This window comes from Lygodium microphyllum, chromosome 13 (assembly GCF_053477565.2).
Source record: "Lygodium microphyllum isolate KBCC chromosome 13, Lygodium_microphyllum_v1.1.10, whole genome shotgun sequence".
In the NCBI taxonomy this organism is placed as follows: Eukaryota; Viridiplantae; Streptophyta; class Polypodiopsida; order Schizaeales; family Lygodiaceae; genus Lygodium; species Lygodium microphyllum.
In genome coordinates this window covers 50,801,041-50,825,899 of record NC_141147.1, presented here as the reverse complement: position 1 = coordinate 50,825,899, position 24,859 = coordinate 50,801,041, and the positions used below count along the sequence as shown (strand labels likewise).

Sequence of the window (24,859 nt, the reverse complement as noted above, 5' to 3'; positions counted from 1 at the left end):
TCCAATATGCATTCAATCTGCAAGTGAATAATCACTGAAGCAATTGTCCAAAACTCAAATACATCCAACAAAGCTCAAATACAAAGCTTAAAGTACATCAAAATCATATCTGAGTATATATATTAATTCCAAGCATCCATAGAAGCATGTAGAGTACTTGAAGCACTTGTGGGTATTCAAACAATGAATCTCATTGTTGTATATTTCTGTCCAAACTATTCTTACACCAATAAACCCTTCATGAACTAAGCTATTCAAGCTCTAAACAATCCAAGTAGTATCCTAAAAGCATAGCCTTACCATCTGGATACCAAAAGATAGCATCACCAAAGTACTAAACATGCATTATGGAACTCATTTTTTATTGTGTCCACAAGGTATATAGCAAACTTGTCCTAAGAAAACAATCAATGGGACTGAAAATATTTAGCTCCAATGCACACCCAAATGCAAGTACTCAATGGCAAGGAGGCTACCCAAGTGAATAACCATTGTATTAGCAAGTTGAGAGCTAGAGATGAGTATTGGGATTGAATGGGGAGGTAGCTAGGATAGCCAGGTCAACTGGCATAAATCATGCTAGTTTTCCTGGGGATATTGCTACTATTACTAGTCAGCTAAGGCACAATAGAGCTCTTACTGAAGTTCAAACACTCCCTTGAAAGGGATCGAACGAGGCCAGAATAATCTGGAGTGAGCGAGAGATCAATGGGACCGATGTATACCTCAAGGTGTGGCTACCATGAAAGATTGAAGTGAAACTCTTTGTCCTACGCTGAAGCAAGTAAAGACAAAGCTCCTCAAATGCCCACTCTCTAATACCAATTAATAGGTGGACCAAAAGTGAAAGCAAGAAGAGAAAGATAGCTATGGAGGTTCAAGTAAAGAAGAGAGAGAGTGGTGTGTGGGAACTCCAATAGTCACAATGTGTGACCTAGCTTCCCTTATTCTATTGTCACTAAAATAATAAAGTATAAAGTGATAGTGATAGATGTCCGCCACACCTGCAGTGTACAGGTGTGCAAGTACTATATATGAGTAAATGTAGGTAGCTAGGTACAGGTGGCCTTTAACTCCCAACATGGCATTATCTACCATTGAAGCCACACCAACCCTCAAGTAATAACTCCAAGGGTAATAAATGCAAAGAGAAGGACTCATCCCTTGCTTAAAAGGTGGCAAACATCAAGAAAACTCACAAAGCTCTCAAAAAGCCTTAGGTCTAGACTACATAATATCAATCAAAATGTATATTGCATTCATAGTAGAGGGAATCGCTTGCCCAAACAAGACCACATGATATCAATCAAATCATCTAAATCCACTAGAGCATAAGGAAAAATCTTGTTGCAAAGGTGATGGCCTAGCACTACACTTCAAATCCCAATTGCAAAGTCATGGGTTCATGTCTCACTTGATGCATTGCTTAGTTTGACTCCTATGTTGTTATGGTGTGTTTGTGTAAGTCTGAGATCTTTCCCACTCCAATACTCACTTGATTCTCATCCTTGATAGGATCATTGAGGAGGATGGTCCCAATGTCATTATGCTCCAATGTTCATTCAACTTGCGAGCTATCCTATCTACACACAGGAAAAAATTGCCAATGTCACTCTTACTCTTTCTCAATCGTTGATATCTGGAGGGGAGGCACCCTCCTTGTGGGTGTTCGGGTGTGTGTCTTATCTCAAGAAAAGATATTGACAGTCATGTCCCCTAGAGCTTCCAATCCACTTGCCAACCCCAACAACACTACCTTGAGACATATGGCAAGTGAAAAACATCATTGGCAACCCACCTAAAGAGATGAAGCAATATTTGAGAGCTTTCAAAGAGGCACAAGCCTTAAAAACACCTAGCTAACCTATGTAAATGGCCCAAGTACAATTTGAAGCATACAAAGAGCTCACAAGAGAAATCATAGGCACATGTGCTAAAGTTAGATTGAGAAAGAAAAAAAAGAGTTAGATGGAACCTTAAATCTTTTGAGTAACTCAAGAGTTTTAAGCACTTACATAGTGTGCAAGGTGAAACCACATTGAAACACTTACCTCTCATAGCCCAGCAAAGCACTCGCCTCTCGTAGCCTAGTGAAGCACTTTGCCACATTCAAAGAATCCCACATAACAATTGCAAAAAAGCCTCAATAATAAAACATGAACAAAATATGAACATAACACTTGCAGAAAGTCCAACTATAAAAACTTGATCCCACTTATGCACTCAAGCTCTCATCCCTTAAGCCTCTTAAGGATGGGTATCATCATCAGGCCTACAAGGCATTAGCTCTTAGAGGGTTTAAGAGTGGATAAGTTACAATTCATCCCAAGGGTGGTTTATATAGTTTTTGTGAGGAACCTCTAAAGCCTATAAAAGCTTATGGTTTTATAAGAAGCAGAAAGAGTCAAGCATGCTCTTTCAAAAACTTCTTAGTAAGTCGAAACATATGCTCATCTATGTTCAAATGCATCTTGCACATTAAACTTCTTGCACTCAAGATAGAGTTTCAAATGCCCATGAATTTGTAACTAGAACTCAAACTTCAAAATAGATCAAAGCACTAGAATCATAGGAAGAATCTCTATTATGATATCTTCTCATATCAAGTTCTTTTCTATTTTAAATAACTAAAATTTAGTCTCCATGCCTTTATATTAGGAATAGCTATTAATATAAGACCAAAAACAAAAGTAAGATTTTCAAAAATCCTTAAACATCATCATTCTAGAAACCTATAATATCTAGCTTTTCCAAAGACAAAAAATCTATCGTGTATCCATTTGAGTGGCCAAACTCCATTGGTGTCTTGCACTTAGCTGCTAATTTTCCACTCAAAATGTGCCACAATGGATATAGTGCTAGCCTCATTCAAAGATGACTCCTTAACTACCTCTCAACTAATAAAGTTATTTTTTGCCTATCTATGAGTTTTATGCAAAGAGTAGGAGACACAAAGGGTGACCCTACCCCATCAATCTACTCAACTAAAACTTTGAGATATAAATCCATTTGTGCATAGATCTTTGCTGAAAATTCACTAAATATGCATCAAATATCCTACCAAAAATTAGGGAAAATCTTGACCATTTGATCACTTCTTTCATGAAAGCTCAAGCCACCATATCATAGGCTCTTCCAAATTCGATACTGATAAGGGCGAGTCTTCTTGATGGGGTGGTGATGTAGGGAAATTTAACCTTAGCTTTCTAGATAACTCAAAAATTCTTGACTAACTCCATGACTCAAATGTTATTCCACCTTGATTGTCTCATGAGACTAGACTACATGAGGTACAACTTCCAAATGGTTTAACTTTGTGGCTTGGGTGTATGCTAATGATCAAGAGGACATTGCTTGTATAATTAAAGCATAGATCTTTGCATTGGCTACAAGGTTGCAAGTTGATATCAAAAAATTCAAATATCTTGGCATGGATGTGAAAGATTGGCATAATGATTTATGCCAAATGTTAACATTAACCAAATGATAGGTTAACATTTGGGTTATCTTGTTGGTTGGAATGTTATGTTCAATGAAACAATAGGTAAGGTTTTGGATAATTGCAAGGTTAAATGTGACTGATAATTGTTACCAATGCACATTCAATTGTGAATTATGTAATCTATGATCCTAGGATATATACAATTTTTTCTTTCTCTCATCATGTGGAACCAAGGCTAGAATTAGAGAATTATTGTCTATGGCAATGGAGTTAGCTAAGAGACAAAAATGATGTTAAGATTTACATCTATGAGAAAAGGTTACATTCCAAAACCACATGGTGAATTCAATTCATTGGAACGGTTCAATAGCAAATTGGTTTAACTACAAAAGTTTTTAGGGGGATGGGTGAGAGCATAATATGTGCACAAAACAACTATGTCTCAAACACAACTATCAATAATTTGTGTGTTAGCACACCACATTTAAGGTCAAACCTTTGAGCATGACATTATAACCCATGTCATCTTATATAAAGTTGAATAGGTCTTTTAGAAAAGATTCTAGAAGTAAGAAATTCAAAAAATCATAAGAATTTTTGCAAAATTTATATTATACCCTCGTGTTACAAAAAGGAACTAGCTAAAAATGTCTTTTGACCAAGCTTTTTACACACATTCATGGTTTCACTTGAATAGCGACTTGTTTAGGGTTTAGGGTTTAGGATTTACAACCATAATATTTGCTATCATGGGCATGAGCCTTCAATTAATGGTTTAATCATATGGAGGATTGGATGTAAGCCATTCTTAAGGTCACATGCATACATATATTTAAACCATAAAACCGATTGCTAGTTGGAAACAAGACTTTATCATATCAACTAGGAAGAGTATAAATGAGATTAAAGGCATTTTAGTTCACATGGAGAATTTGCACTGGATTATAGTTGTTGATCCTACTTTGGTGGTTGCAAAATTAAAAAAACTTTTTTTAAAATAGTGAGAATGGTTTTTGAGATTGATGTTTTTCACTACTTACGGCACAATTATGACTTTTCTTCAAGCTTAAAGGATGTATGCTCTAAGCTATCACTCTAGAGCACTTTAAAGGATGTATGTTGTGTAGTCATCCTTTTTTATTTGCATACAATTGAGCCATTTCAAGTGGTTCCTCCTTTCAAAAGGAAGGATAGGTTTGCAAGATCGGAGTAGTTTATGCAATGGAGTTAAGCATTCTCCTTTTGATATTATAGCCAAGATGTATATTAGCTTGTGGCCTAATCCTTGGATAATAGTACATTCTCATTGACTCTAGAATGGTGCTAATCCTCTTGTTAAATGGCATAGAAGGCTACCTCAATTTTGGGCCAATAAATTGCTACTTAAGAAGTGGCTCTTTGTATGGAGATGTATGCTTAATATTGTTCCTTCAAGTTTTATGCTCATCGTAAAAATGATTTCTTCTACTATTTGTCCTAGATTTGGAGCTTAAAATGGGACCTCCCCACATCATTTTTGGAGTTGCACTCGTTTGCGAGACATCATTCACTAAGTGCATTCTTCTCTTAGACCATGCTTTCCACCTTTTAAATTTCATTATTGTCTTCTACTTTTTAGACTCTATTTTCTGTCCTTCTGATTTGGCTCATTATTCTAGATTTTCAGATCTCTTGAAGTAAAATGGAAGCCTCGTGCCACTTTTCTTTCATGGGTGCACTCTTTAACACTTTAGAAATTATGATAACTCACATGTGCTATTTGACTTTTAGACTGATATAGTGTGTCTCCTTTTGTGGCTCCTTGTTGGCATGTGGATTGACTTGTCAAATCGATTGTTTATCATTGCTTTATTGGTCCTACTCTTTTTAGAGTAGGACCATATTCTTCAATGGCATGTGCAAAGTTAATGAAGGAAAGTCAATGAGACTTTGAAAGTCTCGAGACTAGAGTTTAGAACATCAGCTTTCTATTTTGATATTAGGAAAAGCATATATTGCAACTCTTCTCGGTTTTTTCTATCATTAGTGCTTGCATACTTTGAGGTACATTGAACTTCTGTCATCATCTACTTCTTAATGGTTCTCTCTCTCTCTCTCTCTCTCTCTCTCTCTCTCTCTCTCTCTCTCTCTCTCTCTCTCTCTCTCTCTCTCTCTCTCTCTCTCTCTCTCTCTCTCTCTCTCTCTCTCTCTCTCTCTCTCTCTCTCTCTCTCTCTCTCTCATCAACTTCTGAGTGTGAGAGAGATAAGTATGTTTTTTAAATTAATCTCTCTCTCTCATCAACTTCTGAGTGAGTGAGAGAGAGATAAGTATGTTTTTTAAATTAATCACAAATGTGTGTGTGTGTGTGTGTGTGTGTGTGTGTGTGTGTGTGTGTGTGTTCAATTTAAGTAACTACATTCAAATCATATTAGTTTTCTTTAAAGATTTTCACCTTAGTATTTACTATTTTTAAAAATATAATTCACCTTAGTGTTTACTATTTTTTAAAATATAATTAAGTAGACATTTTATTATGTGGGATTACATGTAGATTTCTTTGTTTAAATATATTATGGCCATTTAATATTTAATTTTAAATAAGGTAAATTCAATTAAATGATGCTAAATATTACAAGTTATACTTGAAAAATAATTAGAAGCCATACTTTTATATGGAATTTATATTTTGATGTCAAATCATTGAAAAAGTGATATTTCACTTTTCTTTTGGTGTTATACATTGTTATATAATCTTATATATATATTTCGGTATTGAGTGAAAGTTATATTGTGAATAACTATTTGCGTTAAATATCATCAATATATTTTATTATTATTTAAATATATAATTATTAAAATTCAAGGATAAATAATCAAACATATTTATATCTAGTTTTATGCTAATATATTAAATTGATATTTAATTTATATCTTTATAGTTTGATGTTTAAAAATATCATTACATCATCTTTTTTATTGTATAGAGAAGCAATGCTTTCAGGATATGCTTGAGCGACATGGAAGAGGGTTTGCTTTCTTTTCGCATGAGATTGGATGTGTGAATCTGGATATTGTTGCCCCTATGGTGATCTTTACTATTTCTCATATTCCATGGAACCTCCGACCTATTCCAGTGCCTAGAGCACACCTGCCAAAGCTAGTTGACTTGTTGAATGAGAAAATCAGGATGGGAATCCTAGAGCCATCATCTGCACCATACTCAAATAGGTGGTTTACGGTTCCAAAGAAGAATGGTACTCTCCGATTTATATAGGACATGCAGCCAGTAAACAAAGTTACTATCAGGAATGTTGGTATAGGTCCAGTTGTGGATGAGTTTGCAGAAGCATAAGCTGGACGTGCCATCTATTCTTGAGGTGACTTGTATTCGGGATATGATCAGTTTCATTTGGCCTTGGAAAGCAGGGACATAACCGCTATGAGAACTCCTATTGGGCTTGTCAGGATGTGTACCTTGCCTCAAGGTGCCACTAATTCTGTTGCGCATATGATGAATGCCATGCATTCTCCTTTGTCATCTCTGCTCCCGTCTCGTTCGATGACTTCACCGTCTTCGGAATCAGAAATGTTTTCAATGTAATCATCCTGCTCGTTATCATGGTTAGCATTGTCCTCGTGCAGATCATGCGGAGGCAGATGAGCTACCGCCTTCCGACCTGCGGATGGACATCGACGGCGACAAAGGAAGACGGCTCTTATTCATGATGCTGGAGTCTAACGTAACCTACAGACTAACAAAAAGGAGAACGTCCACGACAGAATATATCTCAATTTTCCCTTCTACGTCACAAATCATGTAGACAGCTTTGAGCATTAATGTGTTTATACATTAATTATCTCGCAGGTGTCCGTTCGTCGGTGCTGCACTTATGTATTTTTAGCTTAATTAGTCGGTACTCATCAGCTTATGTATGTGTTCCTTCATTAATATGTCAGATGCACGTAATTAGCACCCATTTTCAGAGCTCTTGGGCCATGAGAATGAAGATCTTGGAGCCAACTAGACTAGTAAGCCATATGACTCAAAGCACCTCTATCCAGGAGCCAAAAATTCTTAGAATATTAGAAAGTCATAGGATCGTCCTCAACTTGATGATTATGGAGGAAGACACGCTCAATAGTAACACTAGGAGCATCGACATGGATGAGGTACACATAAAAAGCCAAAGAAATTCAGGACTTGATTCAGGATATATATAATAAAACAAAATTAACAAAATATAAAAAATTATAATATTTTCATAAATTTTTAAATAGTTTCATAAACTAATGATAGAAATAAAATATTATATAAAATACAAATATCTCATTTACTTAATAATGATATTTATTTGAATAGATTAAGGAAACATACTAGATAAAAAAATTAATAAAAAACAAAATGAGCCACATATACCTCTGTGTGTGTGTGTGTGTGTGTGTATTCAAGTGGTCTAAGGAACCTGGTAAATTATATTTATTATTGCTATTAGTTAGATCTTTAACAAGAATTAATATACATACATTTAAAGACAAATATGATTAAGATCTTCATTTAGTTTACCAATGGCTTGTATAGAAAAAGCTACGTATAACATAGATGGAGCAACAATACATTCAGTACTATGTATTGAATAAACAATTTAAAAATGGTGTCTTTTAAATCAAAAAAATAAATAAATAGTTATCTAAAAAATATAGACAAATTAAACAAGTTATATTTAATAAAATTTCATTAATTGAAAAAAAATGTTTGATTTCGCTAATAATAGAATGAAATTCATTAAACATAATTACAATGAACATTTGAAAGATATTGATGTGTTGATATGCAAAGACTTATATCAAATTAAACTTGTAGAAGACATGTGGATATTCGAATGAAATGATGCTCATATATTCACTGTAAGTTTTTGGATTGTTGAAATAAAATATTATGAATGAAATATAATTATACTTTATATAGATGTAGCATTTATTAATATTTCAAAGTGACTAAGAATAGAAAAACCAAAAAAATGAACATATAGAAACTTTGAATAACAAACATTTACTAAGAAAATATTTTTATAGTGAAATACCAACATTATTTTTTACAAATCTTGCAATAGTACACAATTAAACAAAATTGAAAGTTTAAAACCATAATATTTTATTTTAAAAGTAAAATACATAATATTTTTAAAGAGTTTTTCTAAAGTGTATATTGATTCCAAAATATGCTAATTGAAATTTATTCTACAAATATTAATATAGATAATGGTCTTATAAATTGAACACACAAAATTTTTAGAATATAGCTACTTTTGAAAATATAAAAATCCTCTGGATACAATTTCATGATAGTATAGTTGAGAATTAACAAGTCATTAAAAAATTATATATAATTTTATATACAATTTAATGATAGTAGAGTTGAAAATTAGTAAGAGTTTATTTCAAACAAACTAAAGAAATGCAAATTAATAACAATCCTCAACATACATTTTTCTTTAAAAAAATTTCAATTAGCCTACCTATAGATCAAACAATACACCGATATATATATATATATATATATATATAATGTAAACTTATCTCAATAGTTTGTCAAGTTTGTTGTATTTATCTTTCAAAAGACTTTAATATTGACATTATTATATTAAAAGATCGTATAATATTGAAACAAATTAATAATAATCCAATATTAAACTCAAAAAATAAATATAAAATATTCAATCAATTACATTATAAAACAATTGTACATTTAACGCAAATAGATTGTTTATGGATAAATACAAACAAATATATATTTCAAACTAGTTGAATTCCAAAATGTTGGTAAGATCATTCAATGATTTATGTAATAATTTACAACTTTATACATTGAATATCATTTATCATAAATTAAAAAATCATGTAATGGCAACAAGACTCTCTTGGTATTATAAAAATCATTAATTTTGAAATTAATATATATATAAAGTTACTCTAATTATATTATTAAGTATTTAATAATCATATCAACTTGAAAATATATTTAATTTTTTAAATTAACTTTTAATATAAATATAAATTATAAGTATTTCAAATCAAAATAAATTGAAATACATAATATTTATTTCTTTTAATTTTTCTAAAAACTTTTGTATTTTTTTATTACTACTATTAACAAATACTTCAGTACATTATACAAGCTCAAGTGATTAGAAAAAGTACAAATAATCAATTACAAGAAATGATAATCAGCTATTGGTGATCTTGCTTTTATTGAAAATTTACCAAATAACTTAAATTGGGATATACTAAAAATTTTGGAAGATTCTTAGTCGAGAGAAGTTCAAATCAAATATAATACTTGGAATCTTCATGTCAATGCTTTACAACAATATACATGGGATGTTGGTTCACTGGAAATCTTCTATTCATACAATTGGTGACTCACTGGAAGCTGGTAGACCACATCAGATTTACAACTTTGAGCACTAAGATCTAAATAAGCTATTATTGTCATTATAATAGCACGCTCTAATTTTTGAAGTGAATGAAGTTTGAAGACTTCAAAACCACCTTTCTTCCACCATGAAATACTATGATTCCCGAATTCAATGAGTTAGATAAGAAAGAAATCAAAAATTTCCTAGCAAAATGACATTCATTTAAATTATCATTCAATAAATGTAATCTACTTCTCAAAGTAAATCTCAATGTACTAAAGTATACAATGACTACTACAATCGGAATTTTTATTATGAATATGTATATGCGTTAGGTTTCCAATTTGAGAAATGTCATTGAAACTCGAGTGTGTTTTTGAATTATCAAAGTATTTAGAGATCTTTAAAATTTTGCTATGTCCAAGATCTTTAGAACTAGTATTAATCGATCACCGCATTTAGTATTAACACGTGTCTTTTATTTGACAATATGTTCATGGGATTAAACGATCTTACGATACAAATTTTCATTACAAATCCTTTCAAAAAACACAATTTAGTTATTAAGATTAAAAACCAAAACACTACTTTAATATACATATTGAGTTTATCATCTCAAAAAGGTTCTTTAAATTCAAGTATATCTTCTTAAATCTCAAATAAAATTCACAAACTTTAAGTTTTTATTATGTTCAACACATAAATAACAAATAGTAATTCAAAAAACATAATGATAAGACCATATTCATCACAACTAGTGCTTTTCAAAGAGAGAATTTGATTGCTCCAACCTTTTCATGAAGGTGAAGAGATGATATGGTGTGGAATTGTGTTAGATATGAAGATAAGGAAGATATGAAGGACATGTTGCTACTTCATCCAATGGATATCGTGGTTGTGCTTTGCAAAGCATGGAACAATGTACATGTCTATTTGTTGGTTCACCCAAGGCCTACTGATGGCTTGAGTGGATGGTTTATTGATTTTATGTATGTCATTAAATTCACATCTTCTAGCCATTCAAACCTTGGTTTGGTGTGTCCAATGTCAAGCTCATGTTGATACAAGCAATATAATGTGTTCGTGTAGTCTTGCATGAGGTGACCTAAAGGGTACGCAATACTGTACAGGGGCTTAACACATTCTAAATGGATCGTATAACAATTGAATGAGGTAAACTCTCGTGGTGGGCCTTTTTGGGATTTTCATAGTCAACTTGGTGCTATGAGATGTTAAGATGCCCAATATTTACTTCATTGTATGCAATTTATTACATAGATACCTTAAAATATGGATGTATCTTTATGGTTTGAACCCAAAAAAAAAAACTACCTTCATAGACCTAGGATTTGGTCACGAGGTTCTATTGAAGAGTCCAAAATCAAGAGGTCCATCTTGATGAGGTGGCTGATCTCCTACAGAGTCGACTATCCAAGTTGTACCAAAACAGGGGAGTTTATACATTTGAAAACCATAATTTGCAAACATTTGAGCATTTGTTTTCCTAGAATCCTACATTGTTAGTTCCTTAGAAGACTTCCATCCATACCTCCATGCTGCATCCACGTGTGCATAGGGAAGCTTGCCATGAATTTTAGTCGCCCAGTTCATTAGAGTGCATAAAATGTGGCTTTCATGTGTGCAACTCTCATGCTATCATGTTTGTTGTATCTTGAGAGATCAAAACCCAAAACTGCAGCTTTTTTGTATGTTGAATTTTTGTACAAAATTAAACAGCTAATTTGTGACAAAAAAGCTTGACGCTTTGTTAACTATAGCTTTTTGCGCATGAACATTCATCTTTGCCATGTTTACATACACCAAATTCATGAATAATAATTACATCAGACATTATGTACAAACTACCTTTCCTGGTGTGCTTTACATGTACTAACATCAGTTTATTTCTTGGCATCCACAAACATCGCACGTGTCCAATGTTCTACATCTTCAGAATGAGATGGAGGTGGTGGCAATGTAGGATGCTCCACCATATCCCATCCCTCAAGAACAGTCTCGCCTGATCTACCTTCCAACTGCTCAAACTCCTTTCCAATGTAAAAGAAACTGTTGGTGATGTTAAAATTCCCTTCATTTGTACCCTGCAATCATGGGAAAATGGCCATTCAGAAGATACTCTTCAAAATGAAGACACTTATCAAATTGCAGCTTTTAATGTCCCATGTCATTGGTTTTAAATTTGACAAAGTTCCCATTGAAGAATTACCCTATGTTCACGTTCTTGTCTGGTTATATCCATAATGCTTGTGGTTGAAAAAGCACTCTCTGTCAAGCTGTTGAGTTGGTGTTGTGAACTTCTGATTGCCCTGAATGGCAAACACAATGCAGCACAAGTATGAGGGAGAGAAAAGCCCTGCATTTCCTGATCTTTCTCTACTGTTTAGTTACCGCTGAGTGTGTACCTTAGCCTTGTATCTTTTGAAGAAAGAAGAGCCAAGAGCTCAGCCAAAGCTTGGAAAGTCGTCATATTGGCAGGAACTGATGATGGCAGTAGATTGAAGCCATAGGATGACACACAGCTGACACTCCTCTTTAGAAGTTTTATTCCTTTCTGTACTTCATTAGGCATCTCATATCTTCGGTGTGTGCCACTTACAGATCCAGAGGTACTGGCATGGCCACCATCTAACCTGCTGCCCTCCCCTGAGCCCTCAAAAGAAGAAAATCCCAAAATGCTAGTACCTCTGTCTGAAAGACCATGCTCCCCTGATATACTATGTAGTGGGAGATGCAATGGGTATTCATCACTGCTCAAGAAGATAAAATGAGAGCTTATGAATCAAAACTTACATTTCCATTTGAATCCATGTTTACCCATTTGAATCCATGTTTACAGTACAATATTTCAATAAGAACCTAACACCCAGCTTTTTATCCCCCACCCCAAATAGGAGAGAGATCTATTAATAACCAAAGCTTCAAACCTTGAGCTATGAATATAACCAAACAATTAGAAGAATGGCATCCCCAACCCATCAACAATCACTATACCATAAACTTTACTTACAAATGAATAATTGTACTCTCTCTTTTTTTTTTTTTTCGTAAAAGAATTGTACTCTCTCTCTCTCTCTCTCTCTCTCTCTCTCTCTCTCTCTCTCCAATCACTGGATGACGAGCAATTGTTTGCACACACAACAGAGAACTATGACAACACCAACTAATCAGTCAGGACACAAGTTCAAGTGAACACCCTGAATATGACAGCTTTCGAAAGTTTTATTCATGACTTGAGCTTGAGCAGCATGATCCTTTTAACCAACATGCCAAATGTAAAAGCTTCTCTTCTGCCTGCATGGCAAAGTTGAGACCTAGAGAGAGGAGCTTCAGTGAGTCTAAGAATAGATCAGAGATGTGTGACTCTTCACAGATGTCGTTATATTTGCGTTTATGACTCCCCCTTGAAGTAGTCCCTCCATCTGAATTTGGAGCAACTCTTTGTTGCCAATTACTGCCATGGACAGCTCAAATCAGGTTCACCTGTTTCGTGGATGGGTGCAGGATTATGCAAAACTTAAAGCACACAACTTGGGTGCAGTAGAGGCCAGTTATAAGGCTATAATAGATCATCAATGCTCTTGTTCGATGATTAGGCTCCCTTAATGAAGGTCTCATAACCTTCATGAGAATTCTGCATCTTTTTGGAAATTCGGTTACAAGAGGGATCTAGAAGCATGTCCTTGTATCTATTTAAGGTCTTCATTGGAAGTCTAAGAGAAGTTAGAACCTTGAGCTGCTGACTCACCAACAGCAGCTTGCTGACATTAGGTGAAGAGTAACATACAGGCATTGAAGTATCCTCAAGGGTATAGGCAAAACGCAAAAGTTTTTACCTCACCTACTACAGTTTTGAAACCCAATATACACTTTTCACATAGCCAACTTTAAGGCAGACAAAAAAGCCTAAACTAGACTACGAACTGGGTTATTACAAAAGCTTGTTAAGCTCAAAACCAAAATGGCATTCTCTACCTTAACCAAAGCACTGTGTCGCACATGAATTTGTGTCACAAATCTGACCAAAATATCTACAAAACAAAATGAAACAATGATTACCTGCTGCTAGATGAATAGCCATCCCAGTATGAAAATCTTTGCCAAATCCGCGAGGCTGATCCCTGAAATTGCTGATTTTAATCTCCCTCCCTCCCCTCTCTTTCTTCTCAAGTTGTCTTAAACAAAAGTAAACACACAATCGACCTTCTTGCAGCTATGAAAAACGGTAAACCACTTGATCACCAAATGACTGATACTCCACCCTCGAACAGCCACGTAAAGCAACACACTATGCAAAATCATGCACACTAAGCAGGTGAAGTCACCGGGATAATCTTACACCCTGGAGCAAGTCCCTCTCTTTGTATTTTACTTAAAGGATCAATGGAACCCTAGACACGGATCCTAGGGGGATGTTTCATTGGTATCAAAGTGTTAACCTGCTATTGGCACAAGAGTCAGGGACATGCACAAAGCCACTATTCACTCACAAGACCATGATGGTCCACACCTGACAAGTACGCTTTCATCTCATATAGGGCACGTATTGCAAGTGGTGGGCACTGGGTACACCGTACAACAAAGTATGTTTCTTGTCCCGCACTTGTATTCAAGATGGCGTTGAGGTGATGCTTATGCAAAAGTTTCTTCAATGGTAATGACAATCAAGACTTGGAGAGCTACCATTTCGACGCCATGGTACATCCTTGATAGCCTAGATCTTGTTTCTTAGATTGGCATCGGTAATTTGTTCCTAACATTGACATTGATCTTAACATTTAACGTTAACGTGATCGTTAGCATTAATGTTTTATCTCAATGTTACGAAAATGGTTATATTAACGTTAATGTTGTAACTCTACTATCAAGGAGAGAGAATAAGCCGACAAGAGACAGAAGGTGCAGGTGGCATGGAGAGGAAAAGAGTAAGATCGTTGGTGCTTTGCATGTCAGGGACGCGCGGGGAGAGGAGGGCCGGGGGGGTTTGGTTTTTTTTCCGGAGAGCAATAGCTGCTTTCCAAGTACAAAGGCCAAGGCAAAGGAAAGCAAAATGCATATCAACCCAAGGCTGATGTTGGGCAACCTTCAAATAAGGGCAGCAATGGTGTAAATAAGTCTAAGAAGAAGGGAAAGTGCCACTACTGCAAAAAACTAGGTCATTATATTGAAAAAAATGAAAAAAGGCTTGCAAAAGAGAAGAAAAAGGACTCCGGAATGGCTATCCAAGAGACATCAGCCACTCGGCACAATCAATGGTGATGTTTCAACCCACCTCATGGAGGAGGCCTATGCTTTTTGACTGCATAGAGGTTCCAAAACAGCCCAACTGAACATCATTATTCTTTACAAAGATGCTATGTTGCTCATTCGACCAAATGAGAGAAAAACTGCAGATTTCAAGGTTGAATTGTAGTTTATTTTTTATTACCCGGTACTATTATGTCTCGATCACAGTATGTTCAAAAGTTGCTAGTAAAGTTTAACATGCAAGACTGTAAACCTATGTGCACGCCTATGGAAAAAGGGCTGAAACTTCAATGCATGATGACAATGATCTATCAGATGTTGCTATTTACAACCAAACTGTTGGTTGTCCCATCTATTCGTGCAACACTTGTCCTAACATACAACATACAATATCACAAGTGAGAAAATACATGCACATTCCAAGGACACCACATTGGCAAGATGTTGAGTGCATTTTTCGCTATTTGCAAGAAACACAAACATAAAGTTTGTTATTTTCCAAGGGGGAAGACTTGCAAATGCATGCTTACACTGATTTAGATTGGGCAAGTGATCATATGATATAAGGTAGTATACTAGTGGACATTGTTTCTTTCTAGGCCAATCATGCATTTCTTGGCTAAGCAAGAAGTAGCCTACTAGCGGACATTGTTTTTTTCTAGGCCAATCATGCATTTCTTGGCTAAGCAAGAGGCAACCTATTGTGGCTACCCCATCTTGTGAAGCTCAATACAAGGCAGCTCTCAAAGCGACAATTGAATGTGTTTGGTTACAATGTGCATCTATTGAGTGTGGGACTGTTGCCTACTCTTGCTCACTATCTTGTATTCACTGTGTGTGTGTGTGTGTGTGTGTGTGTGTGTGTGTGATAACTAAGTTGGGACTTTGGGAAAATTCCCTTACTTTTCAGATGTAACACTTTGGTCTCATAGGTCAATTTGGCCTTTTATAGACCTTAATATAGCTTGCCATATGCAACCGGCACACTTTGCTCTTTTAGCCTTTCTAAGCAAAGCCAAGAGGTTGTGTAACATAAACATCCTCATGAAGATCACCATTCAAAAAAGCAATCTTCACATCCCACTAATGCACATGTCAATCAAAATAGACAGCCAAAACAATAACACTGAATGGTAGTCATACGTGAAGTAGGTGCAAACATCTCATCATAATTAATCCCATGTTGTTAGGCATACCCTCCGACAACAAGACAAATCTTATAGCAATCAATGCTACTGTCAGATCTATGTTTTAATTTGCCAGCCCACTTTGTACCTATAGCACACTTGCCAACAGTCAAGTCACATAACTCCCATGTGCCATTTTTATAGATAGATTCCATCTCTGACTGCATAGCTATCATCCAATGCACATCCTCTAAAGCATCCTATAACAAAATCATTGCATGTTGTAGCTACAAGTATCTGCACTCAACCAAGCTATCTTGGGCATGGTTGCTAGTTCAACTGAGAAGTGGATTGGACTGTTAACTCTCCTGTAATGTATCTAGTGACCATCTAGGGACTGTTTTAGCTTCTTGAATAGCAGCCCTCTCATCGGTCACTTCATTATCAGCAATGCCTTGATCAATGGGCTCCAAATTAGGATGTTATTCGATATGTGTTTGCCACTAATTTTGTTGTTGTAAACCCTTAATAGATTGCTGAAATTGACCAAAATCAGGTGCACTTTGCTAAAACAATGGCAACAAACTATCAAACATATCCATAGGCTCCACATTCGGCTGATTTTTACAATCCATGAAGGGCTAACCAACATATTCAGCGAATACCACATCTCTACTAACAAAAGTATTATTTATAGAGGGTTGGTACATGCCGTACCCTTTACTTCTACATTGTAACCAATGAAAATACATTGGACAGCCTAGACTTGTAGCTTATGTCTTCATGGTTTATCAAAGCATATGCCAAATAACCAAAGATACAAATGCGTGGCACCACTGTCTTCTGGCCATTCCAAGCCTCATAAGGCGTACATTCAGCCAATGTTTTAGTGGGGCTGCATTTAGCACATATATTACACACGTAATAGCATCAAGCCAAAACTTTGGGGGCAGCTTATAGTGTGAAAGCATACAACGTGCCATCTCCATCAAAGGTTGATTCTTTCTTTCAGCCACACCGTTTTATTGTGTAAGGCATAGTATATTCATATGCCCCTTTTAACCAAAAAAGAGTTAAACTATCATGACATATACCCCCCCCCCCCTTCTCGATCCATACAGAGAGTAATTGGTTGGTATCCACTGCCATTTTCAACCAAGGTCAAACATATTTTAAACCATGCAAACAATTCTGATTTGTGCCTCAAAGCATATGCCCAACAATGACAGATATCATCAATGAATCTTTCTAACAAAATACAAGTATCCTTCAATGGATTTGACACACATGGATCCACAAATATCACTATGCACAAGCTATAATTTCTGATCAACACACAGATCCACTTTTGAAAAACCAAGCATGATGCATTTTGCAGAGTACACAACTCTCACATATATTATGAGTAGGTGCTTTCAATGGAGAGAAATCAAGCACCATATTTTTCTTTCTCAAGTGAAGCAAACTGCCATAATTGAGATGACTATATCGAAAACGCCATAACTCAATGTCATCCATAATGGTGGCATCAACCTGTAACACATCCTTTGATACTCTCCTCTCATATAAATTAAGTTGATATAGACCATTGTACAATGTGCCAGTGATAAAGAGGGGAGCATTCCCATCATTACAGTTAGAGACACTACATCCATCCATGTGGAATTTAACCACAAAACCAGCACACGCAATGACTCAAACTGAAAGCAAGTTCTTCTTTATGCTAGGCACATACAAAACCTTCTCAAGCATGATAATTTTTCCATCCACTGCAACAATGGGAATCTATCCAATGCCTTGGATTACATACGAAGCATTATTTGCACATACAATTGATCCCCCCTTTTGTACATTTGTGTATGATACAAACAAGTCATGAAAGGATGTTATGCGCTTTGAGACACCACTGTCAAAATAACATGTATTGCTGTTTTCAGCCATTGATAAGCCATGTGCATGAGAAGAAGGTTTGCTTGCTGTAGTTATTGGTTAGTTAGGTCATGTACACCCTATCCAAGAAGGAAGTCTGATTTCATGGGTCCATTACTAGGATACATCGGCTCTCTCGAATAGGTAGGCCCAAGGCACCTAATTGCAAGCCAATCCACAAGCAATTTGCTGAATTTGCTTGAAAAATCAGTAAGCATGTCTTCATATAGTAGTGAGGAATGACGATTTGATGGCACATCGATATCTAAAGGGTCACAAATCAATGAAGAAAATGCAATGCCTAATCTTGGAATTGGCACTTAGCAAGGGGAGCATGCTGAAATGTGGGTTTCAATCATAAGACCAGTCCCTCATGGACTGTTGAAAATCAGCTGCAAGAGAAGGATTCCAATGATCTATTTAAGGCACAATTGATGGCAGCAGTTGGAATGTCATCTCATTTTCCTAAAGATCCTCTGTTCGCTGAATTTATGCATCCATGTAAGAAGGATAGCAAGGGCAAAAAGAATAAATCATCTTCAAAGGCTTCAAAAAAGCGTGAATAACTGGAAGTTGAGCCACCTCAGCCTCAAAATGTACTGATTGCCACCAATGAGAAAATGCAAGCGTTAGCATTGGGACAAGGACAACAATCTTGAAAATGCCAACCCAATGGCTTTTGGACAACAATGTATGTAGCATATTGTTGGGCATCTGAGTTTCCCGTGGTTGTTTAGTATTCCATGCAATGGGTGGTCATAACATCGCATCTTTTGGAATGCATGGTTGGAATTCCTTTGGTATGCAGCAAGGTATGCATGGATTGCATGGTCAGATTTACCCAAGGATGGCTGTTGAAATGCCTAATCCGATGTATAGCCATATTTGTATGGTACCCAATGCACAAGTAGGGATGGTTGGTAATGCATCTGCTAACCCCAACGTGTTTGGGGCCCATGTAGTTGGTGCTGGTCCAACAAATGTGACATTTTATGCTGTTCATGATGGGAAGGCAGCAAATGTACCCTTTTTGCAGTCACCGATTTGTAATAATGTGGCACCAAAAGGCAAAGCAAAAGATTTTGATGGACGTGACATGATTGTAGGAGCCTGACGGAGCTGAGAGTGGACACGACGGATAACACACACAGAGTGTAAAGAGCAATAGAGAGTGAGAGAGTGAGCATGACACTAGATGTTCGGTACAAAAGACGAGTGTACCTCTTTAGGTTTTAGATAGATATATATGAAAGTACAAATGTGTTGAGGGTGTGTTCACACCCATGCACATATAAAAGGCACGATGGCCCTTTATTCCCAACAACCTCCCACCTAAAGACAATGTGCCTTCAGAGGAGAAAAGAATCGGCTAAGTCTAGGTATGTACAAAGCTGAAATACATATACTCCCATCATCTGTCGGCAGTGAGCAAACCGCTCTGCCGGAAGACCCTTCTTCGTGAGAAGATTTGCAGGATTATCATCTATATGCACTTTGACAAGCTCAATGCTCTTGCTGTCAAGTACATCTCTAATGAAATGATACTTCACCTGTATGTGCTTCGTCTTTGCATAAAAGACGGGATTCCGTGGTAGCATGATAGCACTCTGACCATCACAATGGAGAACAGGTAACTCTGTAATGTCAAGCTCTCCCACCAAACGTAAAAGCCATAAAGCCTCCTCGCATGCCTCAATGGCAACCACATACTCTGCCTTCGTAGTAGACAATGCAACTCACTTTTGTAGCCTAGAGATCCAAGAGACTGCTCCTCCTGTGAAGGTAAACACATACCCAAAAGTGGACTTTCTACAGTCCACATGACCAACATAGTTTGCATTCGTATAACCAACGACAAATGCCTTCTGCTTTCCAAAGCAGATGCACAAATCCTTTGTGCCTTTGAGGTATCACATAATACCTTTCACTGCTTCCCAATGCTTTTTACCAGGGTTTGCCATGTATCTACCAACCACTCCCACTGCAAAGGCAATGTCAGGACGTGTAGCAACCATAGCATACATCAAATTGCCAACAACTGAAGCATATGGTATCTTGGCTATTTCAGCCTTCTCATCATCATATGTAGGACTTTCCTCTGCACCGAGTTTCACATATCGAGGCAATGGAACCCCAATTCTTTTCCCTCCCTCCATATTGAAACGCTGCAAAACCTTGGAGATATATTTCTGCTGAGATAGATAGAGTAATCCTTTTGACCTATCTCTGAGTATTTGCATGCCAAGAATGTGATTTGCATCACCAAGATCCTTCATGTCAAAGCTGCCATGAAGTATTCGCTTTAGTGAGTCCAAGGCATGAGTATCACTGCCAGTAATTAGCATGTCATCAACATATAGAACCAAGATAATCAGACTGCCATCTGTTGCCTTCTTGGTGTACAAGCAGTGATCCACTTGACTTCTATGAAAACCTTGAGACTACATAAATGTATCAAACTTATGATACCATTCTCTTGGTGCTTGTTTCAGCCCATATAAACTCCTTTTGAGTTTACATACCATCTTCTCTTTCCCTTTTGCCACAAACCCTTCAAGCTGCTGCATATATATGTCTTCATACAAATCACCATGTAAGAATGCAGTCTTTACATCCATCTATATGAGCTCCATATCTTCAGCTGCAACCAAGCCCAAAATGGTTCTCAATGTAGTCATCTTGACTACAAGAAAAAAGATCTCTTCAAAGTCAACTCCATGTTCCTGCTTGTATCCCTTCGCAACCAATTTTGCTTTGTACTTTGGCAAGGAACCAGAAGTGACCATCTTGTAAACCCATTTGCATGGCAGGGTTTTCTGCCCTTTAGGCAATTGCACCAAGTCCCAAGTGCCATTTTTCTTAAGAGATTCCATCTCTGACAACATGGCTTTATACCATTTCTTGTTGTCCTGTCTATCCATCGCTTCCTTGAAGCAAGACAATTCTCCACAGTCTGTCAACATGACATAATCAGCCACATTATTTGCATCAGGAACGAATCTATCAGGTTGTCTAGTAGCCCTAGATGATCTCCTAACCCAATGATCATTGTTTGTTGGCTGTTGAGCCTGTAAATTTCCATTTTCAGCTTGCTGTCCAAGCATTTCAGCCTGCAAATCAGCATTAAAAACTTGTTGTCCTAGCTGTTCCTGCACATCTAGTGGCTCATCATTATGGACAATGGCTGGCTAATCATTTTCTGCATTTGCAAGTTCATTTACAGCAAGTATTTACTGCTGTACAGCGGGCACATTTTGCTATCCAAAAGATATTTTTTCCCGGAATACAACCCTACGGACCTCCTCAATCTTTTCGGCCTGTTTATGCATGCGATCTTCCCAAAAGATAACATCATTGCTGCGTACTATTTTCCTTTTCTCGGGATCCCATAATTTATACCCCATTTCATCCTCGTCACCATATCCTAGAAAAATGCATTTACAAGACTTTGGCTCAAGTTTGTTGCATTCTTCTTTATTAATGTGATCCTTCAAGCTTCTTAATGTGCATGAGATGACTATTGTCACTGATGCCAGCCATGATGATTTTCAGCCCAAATGTCACCAAAAAATTCAGCAAATGCAGGCCCAAACTATCACACAAGTGACCAAGGTACAAACAAGTACCAACCAGCAATAAATAACCACGTAAAAGCAGAAATTTTTGATTTGCAAATAAATTTTCAGAAGCACTAAACCTTGTGCTACAGCACTCCACAACTGATTACAGTTGTTCCAAGGACAAATACATTACATTACATGAGAAGTCCCAAATTTTAGCTGCAATTTTTGTTATACATGCACCCACAGGCACAAACTTTGACACGCACGGTCAAAAGCCCCAATTTTTTTGTGCTCAAAGTATCAACCATAAATCTGCATTGTCTCTCACATGCATAGAATAGGCCAATTTTGCCAAAATAGAGCACTTTCAGCAAAACCCCCAAATTTTTCCGAGTGCTAGATGTCCAAATTGCATGGAATTAAACCCACAAGTACATAAAATGACCAAATGGCGCACAAATTTTGCCCAAACAGCAAAAGCCCAAATTGCACAAGGTCCAATGTGCATCAACATCAAGAAATCGGATAAATTTCAACCCAATTCTTGCATGTACATGAAAAGCCCCAAATGTTGGAGGCAAAATGTCACAAATTCCTGCAATTTCTGAGACAAATATCATTATTGTGTCTTGCTCGCATCAAATCTAAACAAATCCCCAAATTTTTTACACAAATCTGCCCAAAATTCTGAATTGTGCTTACACGCACGAGCACCCATCATGCCAAGGAAAAATTAAAGGAGAATTTTGAAGAGAAAAAAACGAATTTGTGGTCCTTTGAAAAAATGACGCGACGAGGTCCGTTGACCTGCTGTCGTGACCTGTCGCACACTCGTCTGTTGACCCGTCACGCAGATCGACACTGTCGCCTGTCGACTATCCACGAAGCTGTCACGCGTTACCCACGTTGGTCACGCTGCCGTCCAGTCACCTGTCGACCGTCGCCTCGCCTACAGCCTAGCCACTTGTGATTGTTTCTTACAGCCTACTAGCCTACGACTGTTTCTTGCGGCATGTGGCCTAAGCCTGTTGGTCGCCTCAAACACGTCTCCTGTAGCCTACGACCTGTTTCATCTACCTATCACCTCGGCATGTCACCTCACGCCATTTACCTGATGCCCGTTTCCCCCTCTAATACCAGTTTGTTAGAGCCTGATAGAGCTGAGAGTGAACGCAATGGATAGCACACACAGAGTGTAGAGAGCAGTAGAGAGTGAGAGAGTGAGCACGACACTAGACGTTTGGTACAAAAGACTAGTGTACCTCTTTAGGTTTTAGATAGATATATATGAAAGTACAAATGTGCTAGGGATGTGTTCACACCCATGCACATATAAAAGGCACGATGGCCCTTTATTCCCAACAACGATAGTAAAGTTTGATACTTTCAATGTTGTGCAGGAAAAATTGAAGGCATTGACTCTCATTCAACAGCTTGATGCTATATAGTCAGAGGGAAATTTTCATGGAGTCATCTAAAGTGCGTAAGGCTGCCAGCCTGCCACTTTTTGTGAAGGGTAATGCTTTGCTATGGTGAAAATCACTTATTATGGAGGGTAAAGCACCATCCACATGGATGTAATTTACAGGAGAGTTTGCATTAACATGGCTTAGTACCTTTGAGGTGGATGTAACGACTGCATGGTATAAGCTTGATGCTTCCTAGTGCAAAATTTTGGAGCAATATAACCAAGAGTTTTTGGGGAGCATTGTTGCCCATTACTTATATCAAGTCATACCTCTTTCGGAACAAATAGAAAAACATTGTTCTAGTCTGCCCAAAGAAAAAAAGGATTTTTGCATTAAGATGAGAGCAACCAATATTTCTTAACTAACAAAAACAACATATATAGCTGATGCTTTGCTGCATAGAAAGTCTTCTGGCTTCCAAGGTGATGAGATGAAGTCAGAAAAGAAGGCTTTGAAGGCTGAGGTATGGAGCAGGTCTAACTTTGATACTAGGTAATGCTTGGAAAAGTGGTGAGAAAAGCAAAGATACTTGCTGCCAATAAATGTTGTGTGTGTCAATAGGAGAGGCATATTGGTAACAACTATCCCAATAGACAAAAAGCTGAAACTGCTCAAAATAAAGGTGATTCAAAGGGCAAAAGGCCAAAAACCATATGGACTCAATAAGCAGCCAAATGATGATGCTACGGCATTATGTAAGGTAAGGGGCAAAGTAAGGGATCAACACGCATAGGTATTCTGTTGATCCAAGTGCTTGTGCTAATTCTAGCTCTACAAACATGGCTGCTACATTTGGCATGTGAGGATGAGTTGGGACCGATGGAAGAAGTGGGTATGGCATGGCATGGTCATGTAGAGCTAGTCACACCCATGATTGAGAAGCTTTGCATTCACATTCAAAGGTATGTGAACAGCAAATAGTTCCTTTATTGCACCATTCAATGGATGTGTGAAGTACTACCTAGAATGCCATGGTGCCATCGTGTGTATGCACTAATTGATACACGTGCCAAAAAAGTCACTCTCAAGCATAAAGGCAAGACCCATGCTTTGGAGGTAAAGTTAAATGGGGAATTTATTCTCATTGTATCTGCTCTTATTGTATCCAAAGCAATAAAAAGTCATCTCTCAACTTATTTGGTCTCTACCAAAAGTAATAATGATAATGAATCTTTGGGTGATGTGTCTAAGTTGGACAAAGAAGGCATAGCATTTTTTAAGGGATATGTTGATTGCTTTTCACAATCCTTGCCAAGGCAACTTCCACTTGAAAGGCCAAAGGATCATGCCATCGGTTTAATCCCTTGTAGTAGCTCACTACTGAACAAGCCATCGTATGGGGTGAGCGCAACACAACAAGAGGAGATAATGACCCCAAGTACAGGAGTTCTGTGTTGATTCAGCCCAACCCATCTCCTCATTGTTCACCTATGTTGGTCGTGCAGAAAAGGGATGGTTCATCACACATATGCATTGACTTCCATGCTTTGAATAAGATCACCATCAAGAACCACTTTCATATCCCTAGGATTGATAATATAATGGACACATCATAAGGGTCTACCTTTTTCAGCCATATTGACTTGAAAAGTGGTTATCATCACATTCATATCAAGCCTAAGAATGTACACAAGACAACTTTCCGTACTTCTTTTGGCTTTCAAAGTT

At 36.9% G+C, this 24,859-nt stretch overlaps 1 protein-coding gene across 1 annotated transcript in view; it reads right to left on the bottom strand.

The window, feature by feature from the left end:
- Nucleotides 1-11,579: 11,579 nt before the first annotated feature.
- The window catches only part of LOC148026604 (DNA-directed RNA polymerase II protein), a 65,493-nt gene continuing 52,213 nt past the window's right edge, over nt 11,580-24,859 (bottom strand). Inside the window, exons 9-12 of the mRNA XM_087691051.1 lie at nt 13,916-13,977; nt 12,262-12,606; nt 12,066-12,165; nt 11,580-11,940 (exon numbers count right to left, since the gene is read on the bottom strand). Coding sequence (XP_087547177.1) covers nt 11,740-11,940; nt 12,066-12,165; nt 12,262-12,606; nt 13,916-13,977 — 708 coding nt within the window. The 3' untranslated portion in view covers nt 11,580-11,739. The remainder of the gene's footprint in view (nt 11,941-12,065; nt 12,166-12,261; nt 12,607-13,915; nt 13,978-24,859) is intronic.